The sequence below is a fragment of the Lethenteron reissneri genome, chromosome 72 (assembly GCF_015708825.2).
Source record: "Lethenteron reissneri isolate LAM-NWPU_2019-01 chromosome 72, ASM1570882v1, whole genome shotgun sequence".
Lineage (NCBI taxonomy): Eukaryota > Metazoa > Chordata > Hyperoartia > Petromyzontiformes > Petromyzontidae > Lethenteron > Lethenteron reissneri.
In genome coordinates this window covers 907,146-929,015 of record NC_083850.1, presented here as the reverse complement: position 1 = coordinate 929,015, position 21,870 = coordinate 907,146, and the positions used below count along the sequence as shown (strand labels likewise).

The 21,870-nt window shown below is 43.4% G+C and overlaps 1 protein-coding gene and 1 pseudogene across 1 annotated transcript in view; one reads left to right on the top strand and one right to left on the bottom strand.

Annotated features, from left to right (window-relative positions):
- The window catches only part of LOC133361312 (zinc finger protein ZFP2-like), a gene marked incomplete at both ends in the record, with an annotated part of 81,380 nt that extends 80,696 nt beyond the window's left edge, over positions 1 to 684 (top strand). The window contains one exon of the mRNA XM_061580250.1: positions 157 to 684. Within this exon, the coding sequence (XP_061436234.1) occupies positions 157 to 684 (528 nt within the window). The remainder of the gene's footprint in view (positions 1 to 156) is intronic.
- The window catches only part of LOC133361268 (zinc finger protein 84-like), a 539,839-nt pseudogene that overhangs the window by 236,498 nt on the left and 281,471 nt on the right, over positions 1 to 21,870 (bottom strand).

Below are 21,870 nucleotides of genomic sequence, written 5' to 3'. Positions count from 1 at the left end.
GCACACGGAGACAAGAAGCCATTCAATTGCTCTGTGTGTGGTAAGTCCTTTTCATGGCCATCACATCTTCAGAGACACCAGAGAACACACACGGGTGAGAAGCAATTCCCGTGCTCTGTGTGTGGGAATGCATTTGCAAGCTCATCACTTCTTCAGAGTCACCAGAGAACACACACGGGCGAGAAGCTATTCCTGTGTTCTGTGTGTGGAAAGACATTTGCACACTCGTCAACTCTTCAAACCCATCAGAGAACACACACGGGCGAGAAGCCATTCCTGTGCTCTGTGTGTGGGATAGCATTTGCACGGTCATCAACTCTTCAAGATCATAAGAAAAAACACACAGGTGAGAAGCCATTCCTGTGCCCTTTGTGTGGGAAGACATTTGCTAAGTCATCACATCTTCAGAGTCACCAGAGAACACACACGGGCGAGAAGCTATTCCTGTGTTCTGTGTGTGGAAAGACATTTGCACACTCGTCAACTCTTCAAAACCATCAGAAAACACACACGGGTGAGAAGACGTTCTTGTGCCCTGTGTGTGGGAAGACATTTGCACACTCATCAACTCTTCAAACTCACCAGAAAACACACACCGGTGAGAAGCCGTTCTTGTGCCCTGTGTGTGGGAAGACATTTGCACAATCATCAAATCTTCAAGCTCATGAGAAAACACACACGGGCGAGAAGCCATTCCTGTGCTCTGTGTGTGGGAAGACATTTTCACACTCATCAAATCTTCAAGCTCATGAGAAAACACACACGGGCCAGAAGCCATTCCCGTGCTCTGTGTGTGGGAAGGCATTTGCACGGTCATCAACCATGAACAAGCATCAGAAGGTCCACAATGATAGGAAACTGAAATCAAAAGCTGAAATTCAAGGTGCTGCAATGAGTCCTGAAGATAATTCCACCTTCGATCCCATGCAGTTGGATCCCGAGAGATGGCTGGATGTAATGGAGTGGCTCGAGAGTCAACCAGAGAGCTAGCGGTGACTGAAAAAATATTATGTCATGTGGTTATACCTTTTAAGCCGTATCGAGTACTTTTTGGTTATAATTTTGACCATTTTAGTTTTACAGTTTTTTTAGTTTAATGACGTGCACAGTGGTGGTTTGTAATATTATCGGATTACTTGCCGAAGTGGTGTGATGAGCACTGGTTGTGAGAGGGTTCAATTGTAGTCGTTAAGTGTTCCTGTTGAGCTAAAGTTGGAATGCGCCTGTAGGTACATCTTTACTCAACATTTTAAACGATTTTTTTCAAGTATATGGCTTTTTTGATTGGTATTAATCGACTTGACTGCAACATAGACGCACAGTGAACAAATGTGGTGAACTAATAAGGAAATCATGGGGAATGATGTTTTAACACTTTGATATTCCTGGAACGGAAATGGTTTGCATTGTACTGGAAATGTGTGAACATAGGACATAATAAATATTCCCTTCGAGTTTTGACGTAAAAATTATTGCAGATGAATAAAAACGTATTTTTAACAAATGTTTGTCCGGTCTTTATTTTATAATGTTCCTAGCAAAAACATGTTCAGATAATTTCAGGTTGAGGATCTCCGTCACACAAGTGTGCCCTTAACCTGCAGCATCTTGGCTGTCTACCCGATTAACACGTGTTCCTTGAGGGGAAAGGTCCCCGTAGTTAGTCGTTCATCAACGTACCAGTCCCTAATCCCGAAGTATGTCGGGGATAAACTGTACTCTATAACAAGTAAACTGTAATACTAAAAACGATAACACTGAACATTTAACGATTATAAACTTATAACCATATTCACGGAGGCAAGGTATTATAATATCATTAGAATAGTGGGATTCGAATAATTGTAATTCCATTCTAATCCTGCATATCCTATACCCGGTTCGCATATGTGATTATAATTTGAGCACAGTGCGATTCTAATTATTCTTATTCGATTATAATCCCACTATAACAGTTAAAAGGATTTTACAGCGTTCATAGGTTATAATATTATGTTTCACTATGTTAGAGCTTAACATGTGAGAGCCTACAACTATCAGAGTTGATCAAATGCGACGATCAAAGGCATCAATAGGGTAAGTTTGATCAGAGTCTTTGATCAAAGGCGTAATCCCATCATGGAACACCACCTCTCTGCGTATATAACAGCAACAGAAGCAGCAACATCACATGTCGAGGGCGACGCAGCTACTTCTGATTCTGCTGCTTCTGTGGCCGGGCTGGAAATGATTGCGATGATCACGTCTGAACTGAGAATTAAGTGACTAAATACTACTTTGTTTAACCATAACTGTGTGTAGGTTATCTTCTTGGTTCTTTCGGTAAAATAACGTAGAAGGGAAATAATAAAATAATACAAATAAAACAGAATAAAAAAATTATCACGACGTTTCGGCCACAACGCAGGCAACCGTCCTCAGGTGAAGAACAGGGCTGTCGGAAAGACAGCGTCTGAATGAACACCACCAAGCTTGGCAGCGTATATTTAAGCTGCAGGGGGAAGGGCGCCTTGACAAGGGAATTTGCATATCAACAGATGAAATTAGAATATTTATGGGAAATGCAGATATGGGATTAGTCACTACTTGTGGAATGCGTAGGAGGTGGGGGGGGGTCATATTATGCCCGTGCATTATGTAGGATTAGCAGGAACAAAGGGAGGAAGTGGGGTTAGCAGTAATAAAGGGAAGGAATTTTAATTATAAGGAGCTGCAGCAGCCATACCACCACGTAAAAAACTAAACTATAAACTACATCAATATTATCAATATACTAAATATACTCTCCAATAAGCTGAGCTACTAACAGGAAGTAATAGTGGACGGGCATGTGAACTTTGCCCGTATGTATGTAATGTGTATGCATGCCATTTGGACTTGCGAAGCGGGGGGGTCGGATATGCGAACTGGGGCGTGCAGGATTAGGAATCGGATGAAAATTATTAGAATAACACTATGGTAGTATTATAATTACACTGAGCTAGAGTGTATGTTATATGTAGATGCGCATTGGGAGTCGTAAATGCAAACTGGGAGGTGCTCGGTTTAGAATAGCATCAAAATGAGTTTCATAACAACGTGGTCCTATTAGAATCACGCTATCAACAGCTGCTGATGTTCGGGTGGCGGCCGTCGATTCGGGCTCTGCTCTTCATTTCCTCGCCTGGATGGTGCCGCGGGACGCAGCATTTCTGAAGGTGATGTTGTTGTTGCTGCTGCTGCAGTTGCTGCAGTTGCTGCTGCTGCAGTTGCTGCTGCTGCAGTTGCTGCTGTTGCAGTTGCTGCAGTTGCTGCAGTTGCTGCAGTTGCTGCAGTTGCAGTTGCTGCTGTTGTTGCTGGTACTGTTGTTGCTGGTACTGTTGCTGCTTAAGTTTCAGTGGTGTTCCGTGATAGGATAACAAACTTTGATCAAATACTCTTATCAAACGAGTCGTTACAATTGTAACGAATCATAATTGCACGGGCTTATGTTGGGTTTGTAAGATCATTCTATATTTACATACTGAATATTGCTATTTGATGCCATTGAGATAGAACATTCACCCAGCAGTGGACAGCTTGATCCTAATACCACGAAAGTGTTATTCAAACAATTTTAATCCCATCCTGATTCTGCACCTTCCGTTTCACATATCCCACCCTTGGTTCGCACGTCCATATTACATACATACATGTTACATGCATGTTACATGCATGCATGTAACATGTTACATACATACATGTTACATGCATACATGTTACATACAGACATATTACATTCATGCATATTACATACAGACATGTTACATACTCACGAGCATAGTGTGGTTCTTATAGGACCACGGTGTGAAGCTAAGAATTCGAATATCACACTTCAATGTTCGGTGTTCTAATCTGTAACACTAGTTTATTGTTATTTTATAGCGTTATAATGTATAGCTCATAGCTTATATTGTTAGAGTTCACAACATTATAGTTTACTATAACACTAGTTTGTAGTGTTATTTTAAAGCGTTGCAATGTATAGCTCATAGTTTAAAGGTTATATTGTTAGAGTTTATAATGTTAGAGTATGCAGTGTGAGTTTACAATCTGAGAGTTTGTGGCCGTGCCCTGTTCTTGACTAATGTTACTTTGTTTAATCATAACTGTTTGTAGGTTAGTGCCATCGGTGCTTAGTGAATACTACTCATGAATGAACTCATACTTCTTTCGGATATAAATTTGAAATCGTGTTGGTAGAACAAGTCGTCTGCCTTTTCTAGACGAATTATCGTCAAGTGCGTCCGTAAATATACTGCTAAAATACAGAGCATAGGAAAGGCTGCCTTGTTCGGGAGATGTAGTTTGGCTAAGGCGCTGTGACCGGGTGATGACACGGATTCTGAAACAGTGGAGTTAAACACTCGCTGCTTGGCCCCGTCGACAGCAGCGAAGGCTGTCATATACCGCCCCATTTACGAGTTGGCTGTATAATGTGTATAGTTGAAGGTGCAAGGTGTAACGTGCGTGTGTTGTCTGTTTTTAGGATTTGTCCATTGATGTTGTTCTTTTTATTGCGGCGTTTTTTGTTGAGTTCTGTCACTTGAGTGTTACATGAGCAGAGTGCAATTATTATACGACCACACTGTGATTATAATGCTTCTAATGATATTATAATACCTTATCTCCGTTTATATGGTTATAAATTAAAACACTAGTTTATAATCGTTTAATGTTTAGTGGTATCGTTTATAGTATTACAGTTGACATGTTATAGAGTACAGTTTATCCCCGACATACTTCGGGAATTAGGGACTGGTACGTTGATGAGCGATTAACTACGGGGACCTTTCCCCTCAAGGAACACGTGTTTAATCGCGTAGACAGCCAAGATGCTGCACACTTGTGTGACGGAGATCCTCTACCTGAAATTATCTTAACATGTTTTTGCTAGGAACATTATAAAATCAAGAACGGACAAACATTTGTTAAAAATACGTTTTTATTCATCTGCAATCATTTTTATTTATTATGTCCTATGTTCACACATTTCCAGTACCATGCAAACCATTTCCGTTCCAGGAATACCAAAGCGTTATCATTCCCCATGATTTCCTTAATAGTTCACCACATTTGTTCACTGTGCGTCTATGTTGAAGTCAAGGCCATATATCCAACGAACGCGTCATCAATGTACTTCCTGGAATCGGCTATCTAAAGTAGATTAATACCAATAAAAAAGCTATATACTTGAAAAAAAACCGTTTAAAATTTTGAGTAAAGATGTACCTACAGACGCATGGTCAAAATTACGGATTAAAAGGTATAACCACATGACGTAATATTTTTTCAGTCACCCCGAACTCTCGGTTTGATCCTCGAGCCACTCCATTACATCCAGCCATCTCTCGGGATCCAACTGCATGGGATCGAAGGTGGAATTATCTTCAGGAATCATTGCAGCACCTTGAATTTCACCTTTTGATTTCAGCTTCCTATCATCGTGGACCTTCTGATGCCTGTTCCGTTTTGACGACTGTGCAAATGCCTTCCCACACACAGAGCACAGGAACGGCTTATCGCCCGTGTGTGTTTTCTGATGAGTTCGAAGAGTTGATGAGTCTGCAAATGTCTTCCCACACATAGAGCACAGGAATGGCTTCTCGCCCGTGTGTGTTCTCTGATGAGTTCGAAGAGTTGATGAGTCTGCAAATGTCTTCCCACACACAGGGCACAGGAATGGCTTCTCGCCCGTGTGTGTTCTCTGATGACTCTGAAGATGTGATGATCGTGCAAATGTCTTCCCACACACAGGGCACAGGAATGGCTTCTCTCCCGTGTGTGTTCTCTGATGACTCTGAAGATGCGATGACTGTGCAAATGTCTTGCCACACACAGAGCACAGGAATTGCTTCTCGCCCGTGTGTGTTCTCTGATGAGTTTGAAGAGTTGATGCCCGTGCAAATGCCTTCTCACACACAGAGCAAAGGAAAGGCTTCTCGCCCGTGTGTGTTCTCTGGTGACTCTTAAGACTTGATTGCCGTGAATATGCCTTCCCACACACAGAGCAATTGAATGGCTTCTTGCCTCCGTGTGCGTGGGGCTGTGGAGAGCGTCTCTGCTCCATGTGAGCGTAGTAACAGCAGCTGTGTTATTGAGTCAAAAGTACGCTATCGGCCGTAAGGATGTTTAGCGTCTAACCGAGACGCAAAAAAATCCCGCTAATTTGACGACGAACACGTTTAAGATGTTATCCGCGAAAATAGACACTTACTTGGAGATTCACGCTATATCTGTAACCCGTCTAAAGATGTCGCCACGAACTCTCCCGACGCAAAGTCGCCTAACTGTCGACACAGCAATTGTGCTCGCCAGGCTGCGTTGTCTCGCGGTTGAAGGGCGATCAGCAGAGCGACGAGTCGAGCGTCCAACCTCATCAAGTTCCCTCTCGAAATGGCATTGAGCTCTGCTTCTGAGCCGCCTTATAACTCCCCCCCTAGGATCCAATCCTTTGTCTTTCAGGATATTTGCATTCGATTGTTAATTTTGGAAGGTACAATCCGCATGTCTATTAACATACCGAAGGGTAATGTGCCCATTATGCTTCATGCATGAATATGTAAGTGCATCTCAGTGTGTAATTGTGCGCTTATTTTGAATAAATAGAAAAACACGTTCCCATGCCCTCCATTGTCCTCGATTTAAAGTGAATGCAGCCCCGTGGCGTTGCCAAAAATCGCCGAGCTTCGGGAGTGAGCACGTACAGACGCGTAGTGACCACACTTGCAATACAATCACTCTAACATCAGTAACCAAAATCCGATCTGGTACGTGGTCTCCGCTTGGTCTGGTTTGTATCCGTCATCACTCTGGAGACAAACAGCGAGGCATGGTTTGGCCAGCCACCACCTCGTTTGCCAAAACGACTTTAATAGCTGCTCTCAAACAACACTATCACCAATGGTTGTTTACAGGCTAGGCTGTTAAGCGGACAATCAGTCGTTTTGGGCAAGGCTTATGGGAAAATACACACCTCTGTTATCCCATAAACACAATACACAGCATCGGTAAGGCTGCCTTGTTGGGAGATGTATTTTTGGTAAGGTGCTGCAACTGGAGTTGTGACTGGGTTATCACACGGATTCCGAAAAGAAGCTTAGACGATACGATCCACTGCGCTCCATCTCCCCACATGAACGACGACATTCTGAGTTTTAAAAAAGTGGAATATATATTTGTAAATACGTTTTTTTAAATAATGTGTATTGTATCTATGTTACAATGTGTGATTGTTATACTCTTTATTTGTGTATACTGTATATACTTATATGGCTATTCGATGCCATTAATACGACACATTCATCCAACAGTGGACAATGTGATTCTAATACGAGTGGGATTCGAATAATTGTAATTCGATTCTAATCCTGCATATCCTACCCCCGGTTGTCATATTAACTTACCATACGTACAACCACAGTGTGATTCTAATTAGCTCAGTGCGATTCTAATGATTAGTATGCGATTATAATTCCATACCTCCAATTATGTGGTTCTGCACTATAACAGTTAATCGTATTTTAAAAGCGTAACAATGGCTAGGTTGTAGTTCATAGGTTATAATAGTATATTTCACTATGTTAGAGTTTAACATGTGAGAGTTTACAATGTCAGAGTTGATCAAGAGCGTCAATCTTGATCGACGCAGAAGCAAATGCAGCAGCAGCAACATCACATTTCGAGGGCGACGCAGCTACTTCTGATTCTGCTGCTTCCGCTGCTCAGATATTTGTTGCCAGGCCCTGCTCTCGCGGGACCCCACACGTCTTTGGAAATGATTGAGATGAAGATGTCTGAGCTGATAATTAAATTAATAAAGAGTACTTTGTTTGTGTGTATAGGTCTGTGTCATCGGGGATCAGCGAACACTGCTCATGAATGAACTCGCACACCTTTATGACCGACATTGTACTAATTTTGGTTGATCGAGTAGAACAAGTCACATGACATGTCCAGACGAATTTTTATCAACAACAGTGTCCTCAAATATGATGCTAAAATAAATGTTAACACTGGATTAAACGTGCACCTCTTAACCCCTCCCTCGCATTTACGACTAACGATTTGCATTTGCACATAACATACATGCAAGCACAGTAAAATGCTAATACGACCATATTGTTAATCTAAAATTTGAATGCGATTTTTGCCCTGTACCCCCCACAGTTCACATATCCAACCCCCGGTTCGATTGATCAGATACTTTACATACATATGTGTGGAGTGCGATTGTAATACTTCTAATGATATTTAAATACCGTACCTCCGTTTATGGTGCTATAAATAATAAAACCAGTTGATATTTTTTTTGTCGTTTAATGTTTAGTGTTATTGTTTATAGTGTTATCAATTTACATGTTTTTAAGTCCAGGCGATTCCCGGTATACTTCGGTATTCTGGACCTGAACGTTGCGAAACGATTCATAACGAGGAACTTTCCCCACCAGAGCGCAATCCGCGAATGAAAAGAACTCGGGGCGGCGGGAGCACGTGCTTCAATGGGCAGTGGGGGACAGGGCATGGTTGTATTGCCTACAGGTGCCACCGGGAAAATCCCCCAAGTTGCTCCGCCCATGGCGGGGACAGGTAGAGGTCATAGAGGTGGGTGATGTAAAGACAATGCGTCAACTAAGGGACAAGTGGTGACAACAAGATAGAGAGAGATCGAGAAGGGAAGGCGAGACCAAGTATGGGCGGAGGTTCACGCCGAGAATGAGAGAGGGGGAGGAACGAGGTTTGGGGCTGTGTTGGCTGGTTGCTGTCTCGTCGTCGTCGTTGCTATATCGTGACGCCCGGGGTCTAAAACCGCGTTAAAGGCCCATGGTGGAATCTTGTGCCTTTCGGGGCGTCAAGGGTTCGCACCACAGCCTTGAAGGGTTAGGCAGGTCCCTGGCTTCTTTTGAGAAACATGACTGGGCTCCAGGCACCGATTCCTCACACGCGGGAGATCATTGAAGCACCCCGGGCCTCGGGGGCTAGGAAACTGTGAGCGCCACAACACATTTCCTTTGGTGTACGGTTTCCGTTGCCGAGAGCCCCACCACGTCGGACACACCAGACTTGGGCTGTACAGGACATGGGGATGAGCTGTCCGGGTGGGGACGGACATACGTCTTGAGGCGCGATGGGTGGACGAATCAACGGCGACGCCCTATCTACATTCGTACACACTTAGGCCGTTTCATCTCTATGACTTCAGCTGTATCACTATAAACGATACCACTCAACATTAAATGACTATAGACTGGTTTCCTAATTCATTACACCATAAACTGAGGTACGGTATTCAAATCTCATTAGAAGTATTATAATCGTACTCTGCTCATATGTATGTAAAGCGAACGTTCCATTAAACCGGGGGTTGGATATGCGAACTGTTGGGGGTGCAGGGTTAGAATCGAATTTAAATTCCTAGAATAACAATATTGTCGTATTAGCATTTTAGAATTTAAATTCCTAGAATAACAATATTAAATTCCTAGAATAACAATATTGTCGTATTAGCATTTTACTGTGCTTGACTGCATGTTACGTGTAAAATGCAAATTGTTAGTCGTAAATGCGAGGCAGCGGTTAAGAGGTGCAGGTTTAATACAGTGTTAATGTTTATTTTAGCATCATATTTAAGGACAATATTGGTAATAAAAATTATTCTGGACATGGCACGTGCCTTGTTCGTCTCGATCAACCAAAATTAGTAGAATGTCGGTCATAAAGGAGTGCGAGTTCATTCATGAGTAGTATTCGCTAAGCCCCCAGACACTAACCTACACACAGTTATGGTTAAACAAAGTAACGTTTAGTCACTTAATTCTCAGCTCAGACATGATCGCAATCATTTCCAAAGACGTGTGGGGTCCCGCGAGAGCAGGTCCTGTCTACAAATAGTCGAGCAGCAGAAACAGCAGAATCGGAAGTAGTTGCGTCGCCCTCAAAATGTGTTGTTGCTGCTGCTGTTGTCGCTGCTGTTATTGGTGCTGATTTAGTTACTTCTGTTGCTGTTATGTGTCTGGTGGTTGCTCATTTACTCATCACCACCCATAATCATCAACACAAATCATCAGTATCAACACCCATTATCATCATTATCACTATCAACTCACCATCACCAACCATCGTCTCCACCACCACCACCCAACCATCACAACCAACATTCATCATAACCATCACCAATCATCCATAATCACAACAACCCATCATCATCACCACCCATAACCATCACCACCCATCATCATAAACTCCCCAATCATTACCACCACCCATCATCATCACTACCACCCATCATAATCACTACACATTATCATCACCACCATCCATTATCAAGAAACATCATCATCACCACCCATCATAAATTAACAAACACACAGAGCTACAAACATAGATATGTAACCTTACACAGACATCGATAACAGACACACACAAATAAACAATCTCATTAACAACTTAATTATAAAAAGCCCTAATTACCACTGCCAGGATAGGTGCACATAGACAAATCCTTTACACAATAATAATTTACATGGAACTCAAATTCACACTTAGTACAACCACCTCACTCACTTAAATATAACTACAGATCAATAACTATACTACAAACCTGAATTTAAAAGTAAATAAACCAATGTTATGGTGTTTATACGCTTGAAATGTAATTAATGAAATGCAAGTTAATAATTCCAATTAAACAAAAAATAACTCCGAACAAATATGAAGCCTGAGGCCTAGGTATATGCCAGGCCTGATGGCCAGGCATCGCTTCAGTCCTCGCCGCAGTAACGGCGACATCAAAGACAGCACAAAGCGAGGGGGCAAATGTTGAATGTCGAACCGAGGGCTCTGCTGTTTCCGGTGACGCAACCACCCGCACTGCACCACGTGGTGCGCCCGCCAAGCGCGTGGGGGCGGAGCCTCGCTGTAGTGACGTCACCTCTGTTACGTCATAGCCACGCCTCCACCCGCAGTCGAGAGGAATGCGCACGAGTGAGCAGCAGCAGAAGAAGCCTTTGCAGAGTGAATCGTCAACGAGGTGAGCGTTCCTGTGGGAACCTCATTTGCCAGTAAAAATATGATAATTGTTTTTTACCCTTCTATCTGACACCTTTTTACAGTGCGCCTTTTGGCGTCATCAGGTCCAACCCATGTGAGACTAGGCTCTAAGGAAAGCTGTCCCGGGTGTGGACCAATCAACTTCAAGGACAGTGCACATTATTAGAGTTATGTTCTTTTGTTTGTATTATGACTGCAGGTATTGCGGTCTATGCAAACATGACTCCTTGTAAAAAGGTGTCAGTTTTGTTGCCAGATAGAAGGGTAAAAACCAATTATCTTGAGCGTCCCTGTTGACGATGTGTGTTGTTAATTTTTAATGCACGTTTTGACTACAAACTAAAGCTTCATTATTTTTGAATATGTTGGAATTTGGATTATCTGCAACCAAATTAGGACTATTAGTTAGGTTACTTGGCATGCTCTGATATGTTGCTGTTACTGTCATTGTTTAGACCCAAAGCAAGTCAACATTTAAAACGTTCATAACTAACCTGTTTAAATCTCATATGACATGATTAACATGTCTATAATGATTGTGTTCTGATTGCCTGCATAATTGTGCCCTGCATTACATGTATTGAATGTTTTCCAACGCGGGGGGAGGAGTCTGCCTTTTAGTTCAGACCCAAGCTGCTGCCATAGACGTCTCTTATCTGTGATGTCACAGCCACATGGGCGGTACCTCTGACATCAAGTGACCTACGACGTCATTCTCGGGTTATAACAAATAATTTAAGTATGGTCATTTGACCCCAATGACCTACAAGACATAGGGGGGCCTTTATCAAGCAGTAGATTAATACAAATGGGCTGTGCATCAACATGCTTGTCTGGATTAGAGGTTAAACATCACGGTTATGTCTGGCGATTATGTTTAATGCAATAGGCAGTTGGAATAAACATGTTCGCGTGGGTGGATGAGTGAGCGATCTGACGCACGCGTGAGTGGGCAAACAAGCGAGTGAGTGGACTTGTAAAACAAACGGCACGAAAGTGATTTGATTGGTACAGCGAGTGGTCAAATATGTAATAATTGAGAGGATGAGTGTTTCAAAAGGTTGCTAAATCTGAGCGTTTTTACAACCTCCCCAGGCCCTCCAACATCAAACAGAAACTACTCCTTCCCAAAAACATGGACAGACAATGCAAGTGGGCTGACATCTTGGAGGACTATGATGGTAAGTCACAGTTACCTACATCACGTGGCTTTTATGCAGAGGAGGCAGCTCCCTGATTAATTATTTTTCTTGGTGGTGATGGGAAGAGGTAAACGGTCAAGTGTGGCAGACAGCATGGATTTAGAGCTGCGTTTCAGCCATATTGGGTTAAATTGGGGTCTCAACTTTATGAAATTGATGATCTCAACATGCTTACAAAAATATGACTTGTAATGTTTTACTGCCATGTGACTAATGTTTATCAACAGTAGGTCATGTTATGTGTTAAGAGGTAATTACAAGAATCTCAGAATTAGTTGTGTGAATATCCACGTGCTTCGTTCTCTAATACATTACTCGTCCTTTGAATTAATTTTGTTTTCCGTAGCCAGGGAGTCATGGCGCCAGTCGACCACGTGGGGGGACATTATGGATGAAGTGGACCCTTTCCCAGGCCAAAGCTATGAAAATCGTTCCCCAAAGGTGTGTATGGGGTCTATGGGAGTCAAACACCACATTCTCTCCACACTCCCACACAATTGCACCAAAACATCACTACACCTCACATCACCACACAATCTCTTCACATCACCACCAACTCGATACAATATACTCTTAGTTTTTTTGGTAAAGTCACGTACGTGACTCTTTCTTAGGTTTTTTCTGTAAAGTCGCATACGTGAGTATGAATGCTTGCAGTCACGAAAGATTCAATTCGAGAATCAATACAATAGCATAGAGCCTCATAATGCGCCAATACCATCACAAGGCACCGTCTCTCCAGAACATTCCACAATTTCACCTCTCCGTATCACAACACCATCTCCCAACACCATCACTCCATCTCTCCATAATCACGTCATGCCATGAGTTAATGTGCATGTTTGCATCCGTACATAGATGTGCCAGTATGCATTTTTGTTTGTCTATGTGCCCGTCTATGTTTGTGTGCCTGCGAGAATAGATTTTGTCCTGAGTGCGCATGTCTGAATGATCATGTGCTTATCTTCGCGTGAACAGAGGAGCATTGGGGAGGTGAAGAACGTCAGCGGAGTGAAGCGTCTCCAGGAGGACAAGCGCCTTGCGAAGGAGAAATGCACAATGGAAGAGAAGCGCCCCAATGAGGTGAAGCGCCTCGCCAAGGTGAAGCACCAAACGGAGCAGAAGTGCCTTCGAAATAATATCCTCAACGACGTGAAACGGGTCATGGAAAAGCGCCTCCTTGAAGAAACGCGCTTCATAGAGGAAAAGCGCCTTCGCGAGGTGAAGCGTCTCAAGGAGAAGCATCTGGAGGAGGAGAAGCGCCTCATAGATGTGAAGCGGGTCGAGGAAGAGAAGCGCCTCATGGAGGAGAAGCGGGTGGAAGAAGAGAAGCGCCTTGTCGAGGAGCAGCACCTCATTGAGGTGCAGCGAGTCGAGGAAGAGAAGCGCCTCATGGAGGAGAATCGCCTCTTTGAGGTGAAGCGTCTCATAGAGCTGAAGCGTCTTGAGAAAAAAATAAGCGACTTGAGGAGAGGCGCTTTCGCAAGGTGAAGCTCCTCGAGGAGAAACGTCTCATGCAGGAGAAGCGCCTCGTTGAGGTGAAGCGTCAAGAGGAGGAGGAGCACTTGATGGAGGAGAAGCGTCTTGTGGAGCAAAAGCGCCTCGAGGAGGAGGAGCGCCTCGCCAAGATCGAGCGACAATGGCTCCAGACCGATACCACCAGCAGCAGCACCACTACTACTGACATCGCCACCGCCGCCACCGCCACCACGTCCTCCAATCCTGTGTGGGGCCCAATCGCTCCGAGCTTTGGAGAAGAGGGCTTCCAAGAAGATAAAGCAAACTCCGGAGTCATTGAGCCACGGTAAAGCACTCTGCGTGTGCGCCCTGTGTGTTTATTTTTGTTATGTATTACCATGCTTCTCACGCAGCATCAGCCTTACTCGGTCTCAAGACTTTTTTTCAGGAGGATTCTGCCAAGTTTGCTCGCATTTTGCAAGAAAGTTGCTACAGTTTGCGATCCAAATTGAACGATTTGCATTGCTTGTGTGGGTTCAGTAACAGGGAGAAAGCTGCAGAACCTTCACAGAACAGGTGGCTGCATAATCCACACGGAAAATGTGGCCAAACGTGGAAATCAAACCCAGGTCAATGTCGCTGTGATGCACAGGTGCTCAAGCCCTGTCGCGCTCTCAAAATTCACAGACACTGCAAACCCCACGTGTACATTCCGCTATACTGTGGACAGATGTATTTTTCATAACTTGTTTCTGGGTTAGACCACATAACGAAGTGGGCATATCTTCACCATGTAACCCTCCATCCACCGTGAGATTTTCGCTGTCTATCGCCTGTTTCCAGGCCAGTTGCCAAGTCGCTTTGTAATGCACAGCGACAGCTACCACTGAGAGGGGTGTCCAATTTAAAACGCGATGAGATGAGAGATGCGAGAGGCTCATCGCATGCAATGCACTCTGAGATGCCTTCGACGTCCAGGGAGGTGGCTCTCTCAACCACGAATCACTGACGGATACTTTTTTAAAATCGTGGATGTGTTGAAGCGACCAAATGGCCGTGCACTCATTCTTCACCATTACAGTTCAGATCTTGCTTCCCGCCTTGGCTATTATTGCTGCTGCATTGACCACACAGATACACACCCATTCCGTCACAGTGGACGTTCAGGATCTCTATCGATGCCATTTGAAATGCTTAGGACATTATGTGCAAGGGGTCAATTAGAATATACATATAGAAAGTTTCAATCTAGATTTTTTTCGTGACTACAGGGATCCATACTCTTTGGTTATATCGGTAAATTCACGTAGGTATGAAATAAAATAAATTTAATTAAATCACGACGTTTCGATGGCCATGTCTTTATTGCAAGAAAATGTATTGCTGTGGTTTTCCCACCTTATGATGATTGCTTGTGTTACAATCTAAACGTTGTGATTTAATTTATTTTATTTTATACCTACGTGACTTACCGAAAGAACCAAATTATTCAGCTAAATTTGCACAGCAACGCCACCCACTACTGTGAAACTACAGCAGTCTGTGTGGGACACAGCTGCACCTATCCCAAGGATAGCCTGGCGCCATGAGAATGACAGCACCAATACTAAGCACACTCACTAGCAATGTCGTTATTGCTGTTTCTATTCAGCTCGAATTAATCCGCCACACATTCCACCCACGGACGATGGGGAGATGGCGATGTCTGCCGTAGCAGCAAGGTGGAACGGTGTCGTGTTTGACAGACAACCATCACAGTTTTACCATGTCTAGTGGTGGTCTCCCTGTTACAGGTTGAGTCACAAACCGCACCTCTCTATAACAAAGGCTCAGTCTTTGTTATGCAGTCTATTCTTAGTCTTAAGCCTCACCTTACCATATTAATAAAAGTATGTGGCCCTTGCCCCACCACCTTCTCCAACCATTATATAAACGGAGTGGTAGCTTCTGCAATCTCTCATTTACCTGATACAGCTGTCGTGGCTGTGACGGTTCCACCTTAAGACGGAAGCTTGTGTTGCCTCCGAAACGTCGTGATTTTTATTTTATTTTACTTTTTAATGTTTTTTACCTACGTGACTTTACCGAAAAAACCTAAGAATATGAATCATTGCAGTCACGAAAGCTTCAAATCTAGAACGGTGTCGTGTTGTCGCTTCACAGATCTGAGCCAGCGCAGCCCTCCTCCTCACTCATCCAGGCCTTTGGAGCGAAGACAGAGTTTGTGGGGAAGCAGACGAAGCAAGAGGTGAAGGAGGAGATGATGGAGGATGAGGTAGAGACAGAGGAGGAGAACTCGGAGGAAGAGAAGGCAAAGGAGGACGAGATTGTGATGGTGACAATGGAGGAGAATACGGAGGGAGAGGAGAAAGACAATACGGAGATGGAGGACAAGGAGACAACAAAGGATGAACAGATGGTCGTGGTGGAGGACATGGAGACGACGGACAAAGGGGAAACTATCGTGGTGGAGGAGGAAGAGAAGACGGTGGTGGAGATGGTGGTGCCGGAAGTTGAGGAGGAGATGCAGGAGGAAGAGATGGTGCTAGCGGAGGAGAAGAAGATGGAGAAGATGGAGGTGGCGCAGGAAGAGGAGGAGGAGGAGGTAGAGGAGAAGATGGTGGTGGAGGATGAAGAAGAGGGGATGGAGGAGGATGAGACGGAGGAGAAAACGGAAGAGGTGCAGGTGGAGATGCACGAAAAGAAGAGGAAGCGAGGGAGCCTCGCTCGCGTGGCGAGAGCGATCGCCTCACTCCTCCGCCGCGTGCTGCTTTGTGGTGGCAGATCCACCGCCCAGTAGGGGTGGTGGCGGTGGTCGTGCATCGGTGCCAACCGTGACCACTATCACCACACTACCCGCCCACCCCGTGATACTCGCTACACACACCACACGGGTCCCCAGAGAGACGGTGCAACGTTCAGGTCCAGAATACCGAAGTATACCGGGAATCACCTGTACTTAAAAACACGTAAATTGATAACACTATAAACAATAACACTAAACATTAAACGACAAAAAAAGCTACCAACTGGTTTTATAATTTATACCACCATAAACGGAGGTACGGTATTTTAATTTCATTAGAAGTATTATAATGGAACTCTACACATGTTTGTTAATTGTCCGTTCAATCGAACCGACGGTCGGATATGTGAACTGTGGGGGTCGAGGGTAAGAATGGCATTCAAATTTTAGAATGACAATTTGGTCGTTTTAGCAAATTACTGTACTTGAATGTATGTTATGTGCAAATGCAAATTGTTAGTCGTAAATGCGAGGGAGGGGTTAAGAGGTGCACGTTTAATCCAGTGTTAACATTTATTTTAGCATCATATTTAAGGACACTGTTGTTGATAAGAATTCGTCTGGACATGTTATGTGCCTTGTTCTACTCGATCAACCAAAATTAGTACAATGTCGGTCATACAGGAGTGTGATTTCATTCATGAGTAGTATTCACAGAGCCCCGATGACACTAACCTACCTAAAGTTATGGTTAAACAAAGTAATCTTGAGTGACTTAATTCTGAGCTCAGACATGATCATCGCAATAATTTCCAAAGACGTGTGGGGTCCTGCGAGAGCAGGTCCCGACTGCAAACAGCTGGGCAGCAGAATCGGAAGTAGCTGCGTCGCCCTCGAAATGTGATGTTGCTGCTGTTGTCGCTACTGTTGTTGCTGCTGTAGTTGCTTCTGTTGCTGTTATATACGCAGGAAGGTGGTGTTCCGTGATGGGATGACGCCTTTGATTAAAGCCTCTGATCAAACTCACCCGATTGACGCCCTTGATCGTCGCATTTGATCAACTCTGATATTGTATACTCTCACATGTTAAGCTCTATCATAGTGAAACATAATATTATAACCTATGAACTACAACCTATCCATTGTAACGCTGTAAAAGAATATTACCTATTGGGTTTCACTCCCTCGTCGAGAAGGCCGCTCTCTTCCTTTTCTAAAGTTACATGCTAATTTCTCTGCATTCACTTTAAATCGAGGACAAAGTTTTTCCATTTATTCAAAATAAGCGCACAATTACACACTGAGATGCACTTACATATTCATGCATGAAGCACAATGGGCACATTACCCTTCGGTATGTTAATAGACATGCGGATTGTACCTTCCAAAATTAACAATCGAATGCAAATATCCTGAAAGACAAAGGATTGGATCCTAGGGGGGGAGTTATAAGGCAGCTCAGAAGCAGAGCTCAATGCCATTTCGAGAGGGAACTTGATGAGTTTGGACGCTCGACTCGTCGCTCTGCTAATCGCCCTTCAACCGCGAGACAACGCAGCCTGGCGAGCACAATTGCTGTGTCGACAGTTAGGCGACTTTGCGTCGGGAGAGTTCGTGGCGACATCTTCAGACGGGTTCCAGACATCGATATACCGTGAATCTCCAAGTAAGTGTCTATTTTCGCGGATAAACTCTTAAACGTGTTCGTCAAATTTACGGGATTTTTTTGCGTCTCGGTTAGATGCGAGTGTCATTCTTGTTTTAGCAGTTAACAAAATCAAAAACTCAACGCTAAACATCCTTGCGGCAGATAGCGTACTTTTGACTCGATTACACCGCTGCTGTTACTACGCTCACATGGAGCAGAGACGCTCTCCACAGCCCCACGTACACGGAGGCAAGAAGCCATTCAATTGCTCTGTGTGTGGGAAGACATTTTCATGGCCATCACATCTTCAGAGACACCAGAGAACACACACGGGCGAGAAGCCATTCATATGCTCTGTGTGTGGGAAGACATTTGCACATTCATCACATCTTCAGAGTCACCAGAGAACACACACGGGCGAGAAGCCGTTCCTGTGCCCTGTGTGTGGGAAGACATTTGCACAGTCATCACATCTTCAGAGTCACCAGAGAACACACACGGGCGAGAAGCCGTTTCTGTGCTCTGTGTGTGGGAAGACATTTGCACACTCATCACATCTTCAGAGTCACCAGAGAACACACATCGGCGAGAAGTCATTCCTGTGCCCTGTGTGTGGAAAGGCATTTGCACACTCGTCAACTTGTCAAGACCATCAGAGAACACATACGGGCAAGAAGCCATTCCTGTGCTCTGTGTGTAGGAAGACATTTGCAAAGTCATCACATCTTCAAAGTCACCAGAGAACACACACGGGTGAGAAGCCATTCCTGTGCTCTGTGTGTGGGAAGAAATTTGCACACTCATCAACCAGGAACGGGCATCAAAAGGTCCACAATGATAGGAAACTGAAATCAAAAGCTGAAATTCAAGGTGCTGCAATGATTCCTGAAGAAGTTTCCACCTTCGATCCCATGCAGTTGGATCCCGAGAAATGGCTGGATGTAATGGAGTGGCTCGAGAGTCAACCAGAGAGCTCGGGATGACTGAAAAAATATTATGTCATATTAAGCCGTATCGAGTACTTTTGTGTGTAATTTTGACCATTTTAGTTTTACAGTTTTTGTGAGAGTTTAATGACGTGCCCAGTGGTGGTTTGTAATGTTATCGGATGACTTGCCGAAGTGGTGTGATGAGGACTGGTTGTGAGAGGGTTAAATTGTAGTCGTCAAGTGTTCCTGTTGAGCTAAAGTTGGAATGCGTCTATAGGTACATCTTTACTCAACATTTTAAACGATTTTTTTTCAAGTATATAGCTGTTTTTGATTGGTATTAATCGACTTTAGATAGCTGATTTCAGCATGTACATTGATGACGCGTTCGTTGGATATATGGCATTGACTTTAACAAACGTGATGAACTAATAAGAAAATATTGGAGAATGATACTTTAACGCTTTGGTATTCCTGGAACGGATATGGTTTGCATTGTACTGTAACTATTTGAACATAGCACATAATAAATATTCGGTTCGAATTTTAACGTCAACATTATTGCAGATGAATAAAAACGTATTTGAACAAATGTTTGTCCGTTCTTTATTTTAAAATGTTCCTAGTAAAGTTTCAGGTGCAGGATCTCCATCACACAAGTATGCCCTTAACCGGCAGCATCTTGGCTGTCTACCCGATTAACACGTGTTCCTTGAGGGGAAAGGTCCCCGTAGTTAATCGTTCATCAACGTACCAGTCCCTACTCCCCAAGTATGTCGGGGATAACTGTACTTTATAACATGTAAACCGTAATACTATAAACGATAACACTGAACATTGAACGATTATAAACCAGTGTTTAATTTATAACCATATTAACGGAGGTAAGGTATTATAATATCATTACAATCACAGCGTGGACGTATAAGAATCACGCACAAACCCATTATAAACTCATGCGATTATGAATCGTTACAATCATTATAACAATCACAAATTGTGACAAAGCGAAATTCCCACATGCAAAACACCACGCTCACGTGACGAATTCTTAAACAAACTGCAACACTCAAGTGACAGAACTCAACAAAAAAACGCCGCAATAAAAAAAACAACATCAAGGTACAAATCGTAAAAACAGACAACACACGCACGTTAGTAGCTGTTAGAAGAAGACAACACCTAGCACCTTCAACTATACACATCATAAGCCAACTCGTAATTGCGGCGGTATATGACAGCCTTCGCTGCTGTCGGGTCCCACGAGAACAGGGCACGTCAACAAACTCTCAAATTGTAAACTCACATTGCATACTCTAACATTATAAACTCTATCAATATAACCTTTAAACTATGAGCTATATATTGCGACGCTTTAAAATAACACTACAAACTAGTGTTATAGTAAACTATAATGATGTGAACTCTAAAAATATAAGCTATGAGCGATACATTATAACGCTATAAAATAACATCATAAGCTAGTGTTACAGAATAGAACACCGTACATTGAAGTGTGATATTCGAATCTCATTCGAATTCTTAGCTTCACACCGTGATCCTATAGGAATCACACTATGCTCGTGAGTATGTAACATGTCTGTATGTAATATGTATGCATGTAAAATGTATGTATGTAACATGTATGCATGTAAAATGTATGTATGTAATATGGACGTGCCAACCAAGGGTGGAATATGTGAAATGGAAGGTTCAGGATCAAGATGGGATTACAATTATTCGAATAACACTTTGGTAGTATTAGGATCAAGCTGTCCACTGCTGGATGAATGTTCCATCTCAATGGCATCAAATAGCAATATTCAGTATGAGTATGTAAAATAATCGCACAAACCAATATTAGCCCGTGAAATAATGAATCGTTACAATTGTAATGACTCCGGACTCAGACTGCAGAGGGTTCTTTTATTTAGCCTTTAACGCGGTTTCAGACTCCAGGCGTCACGATATAGCAACGACGACGACGAGACAGCAACCAGCCAACACAGCCCCTAACCTCGTTCCTCACCTCTTGTCCCTTAGTTGACGCACTGTCTTTACATCACCCACCTCTATGACCTCTACCTGACCCCGCCATGGGCGGAGCAACTTGGGAGATTTTCCCGGTGGCACCTGTGGGCAATACAACCATGCCCTGTCCCCCACTGCCCATGGAAGCACGTGTTCCCGCCGCCCCGAGTTCTTTTCATTAGCGGATTGCGCTCTGGTGGGAAAAGGTCCTCGTTAGGAATTGTTTCGCAACGTTCAGGTCCAGAATACCGAAGTATACCAGGAATCACCTGTACTTAAAAACATGTAAACTGATAACACTATAAACAATAACACTGAACATTAAACGTCTATAAACTATCAACTGGTTTTATAATTTATAGCACCATAAACGGAGGTACGGTATTTAAATCTCATTAGAAGTTTTAAAATCGCACTCGACACACATGTATGTAAATTATCTGTTCAATCGAACCGGGGGTCGGATATGTGAACTGTGGGGGGTACAGGGCAAGAATCGCATTCAAATTTTAGAATAACAACATGGTCGTATTAGCATTTTACTGTGCTTGAATGTATGTTATGTGCACATGCAAATCATTAGTCGTAAATGCGAGGGAGGGGTTAAGAGGTGCACGTTTAATCCAGTGTTAACATTTATTGTAGCATCATATTTAAGGACACTCTTGTTGATGAGAATTCGTCTGGAAATGGCACGTGCCTTGTTCTACTCGATCAACCAAAATTAGTACAATGTCGGTCATACAGGAGTGTGATTTCATTCATGAGTAGTATTCACAGAGCCCTTAT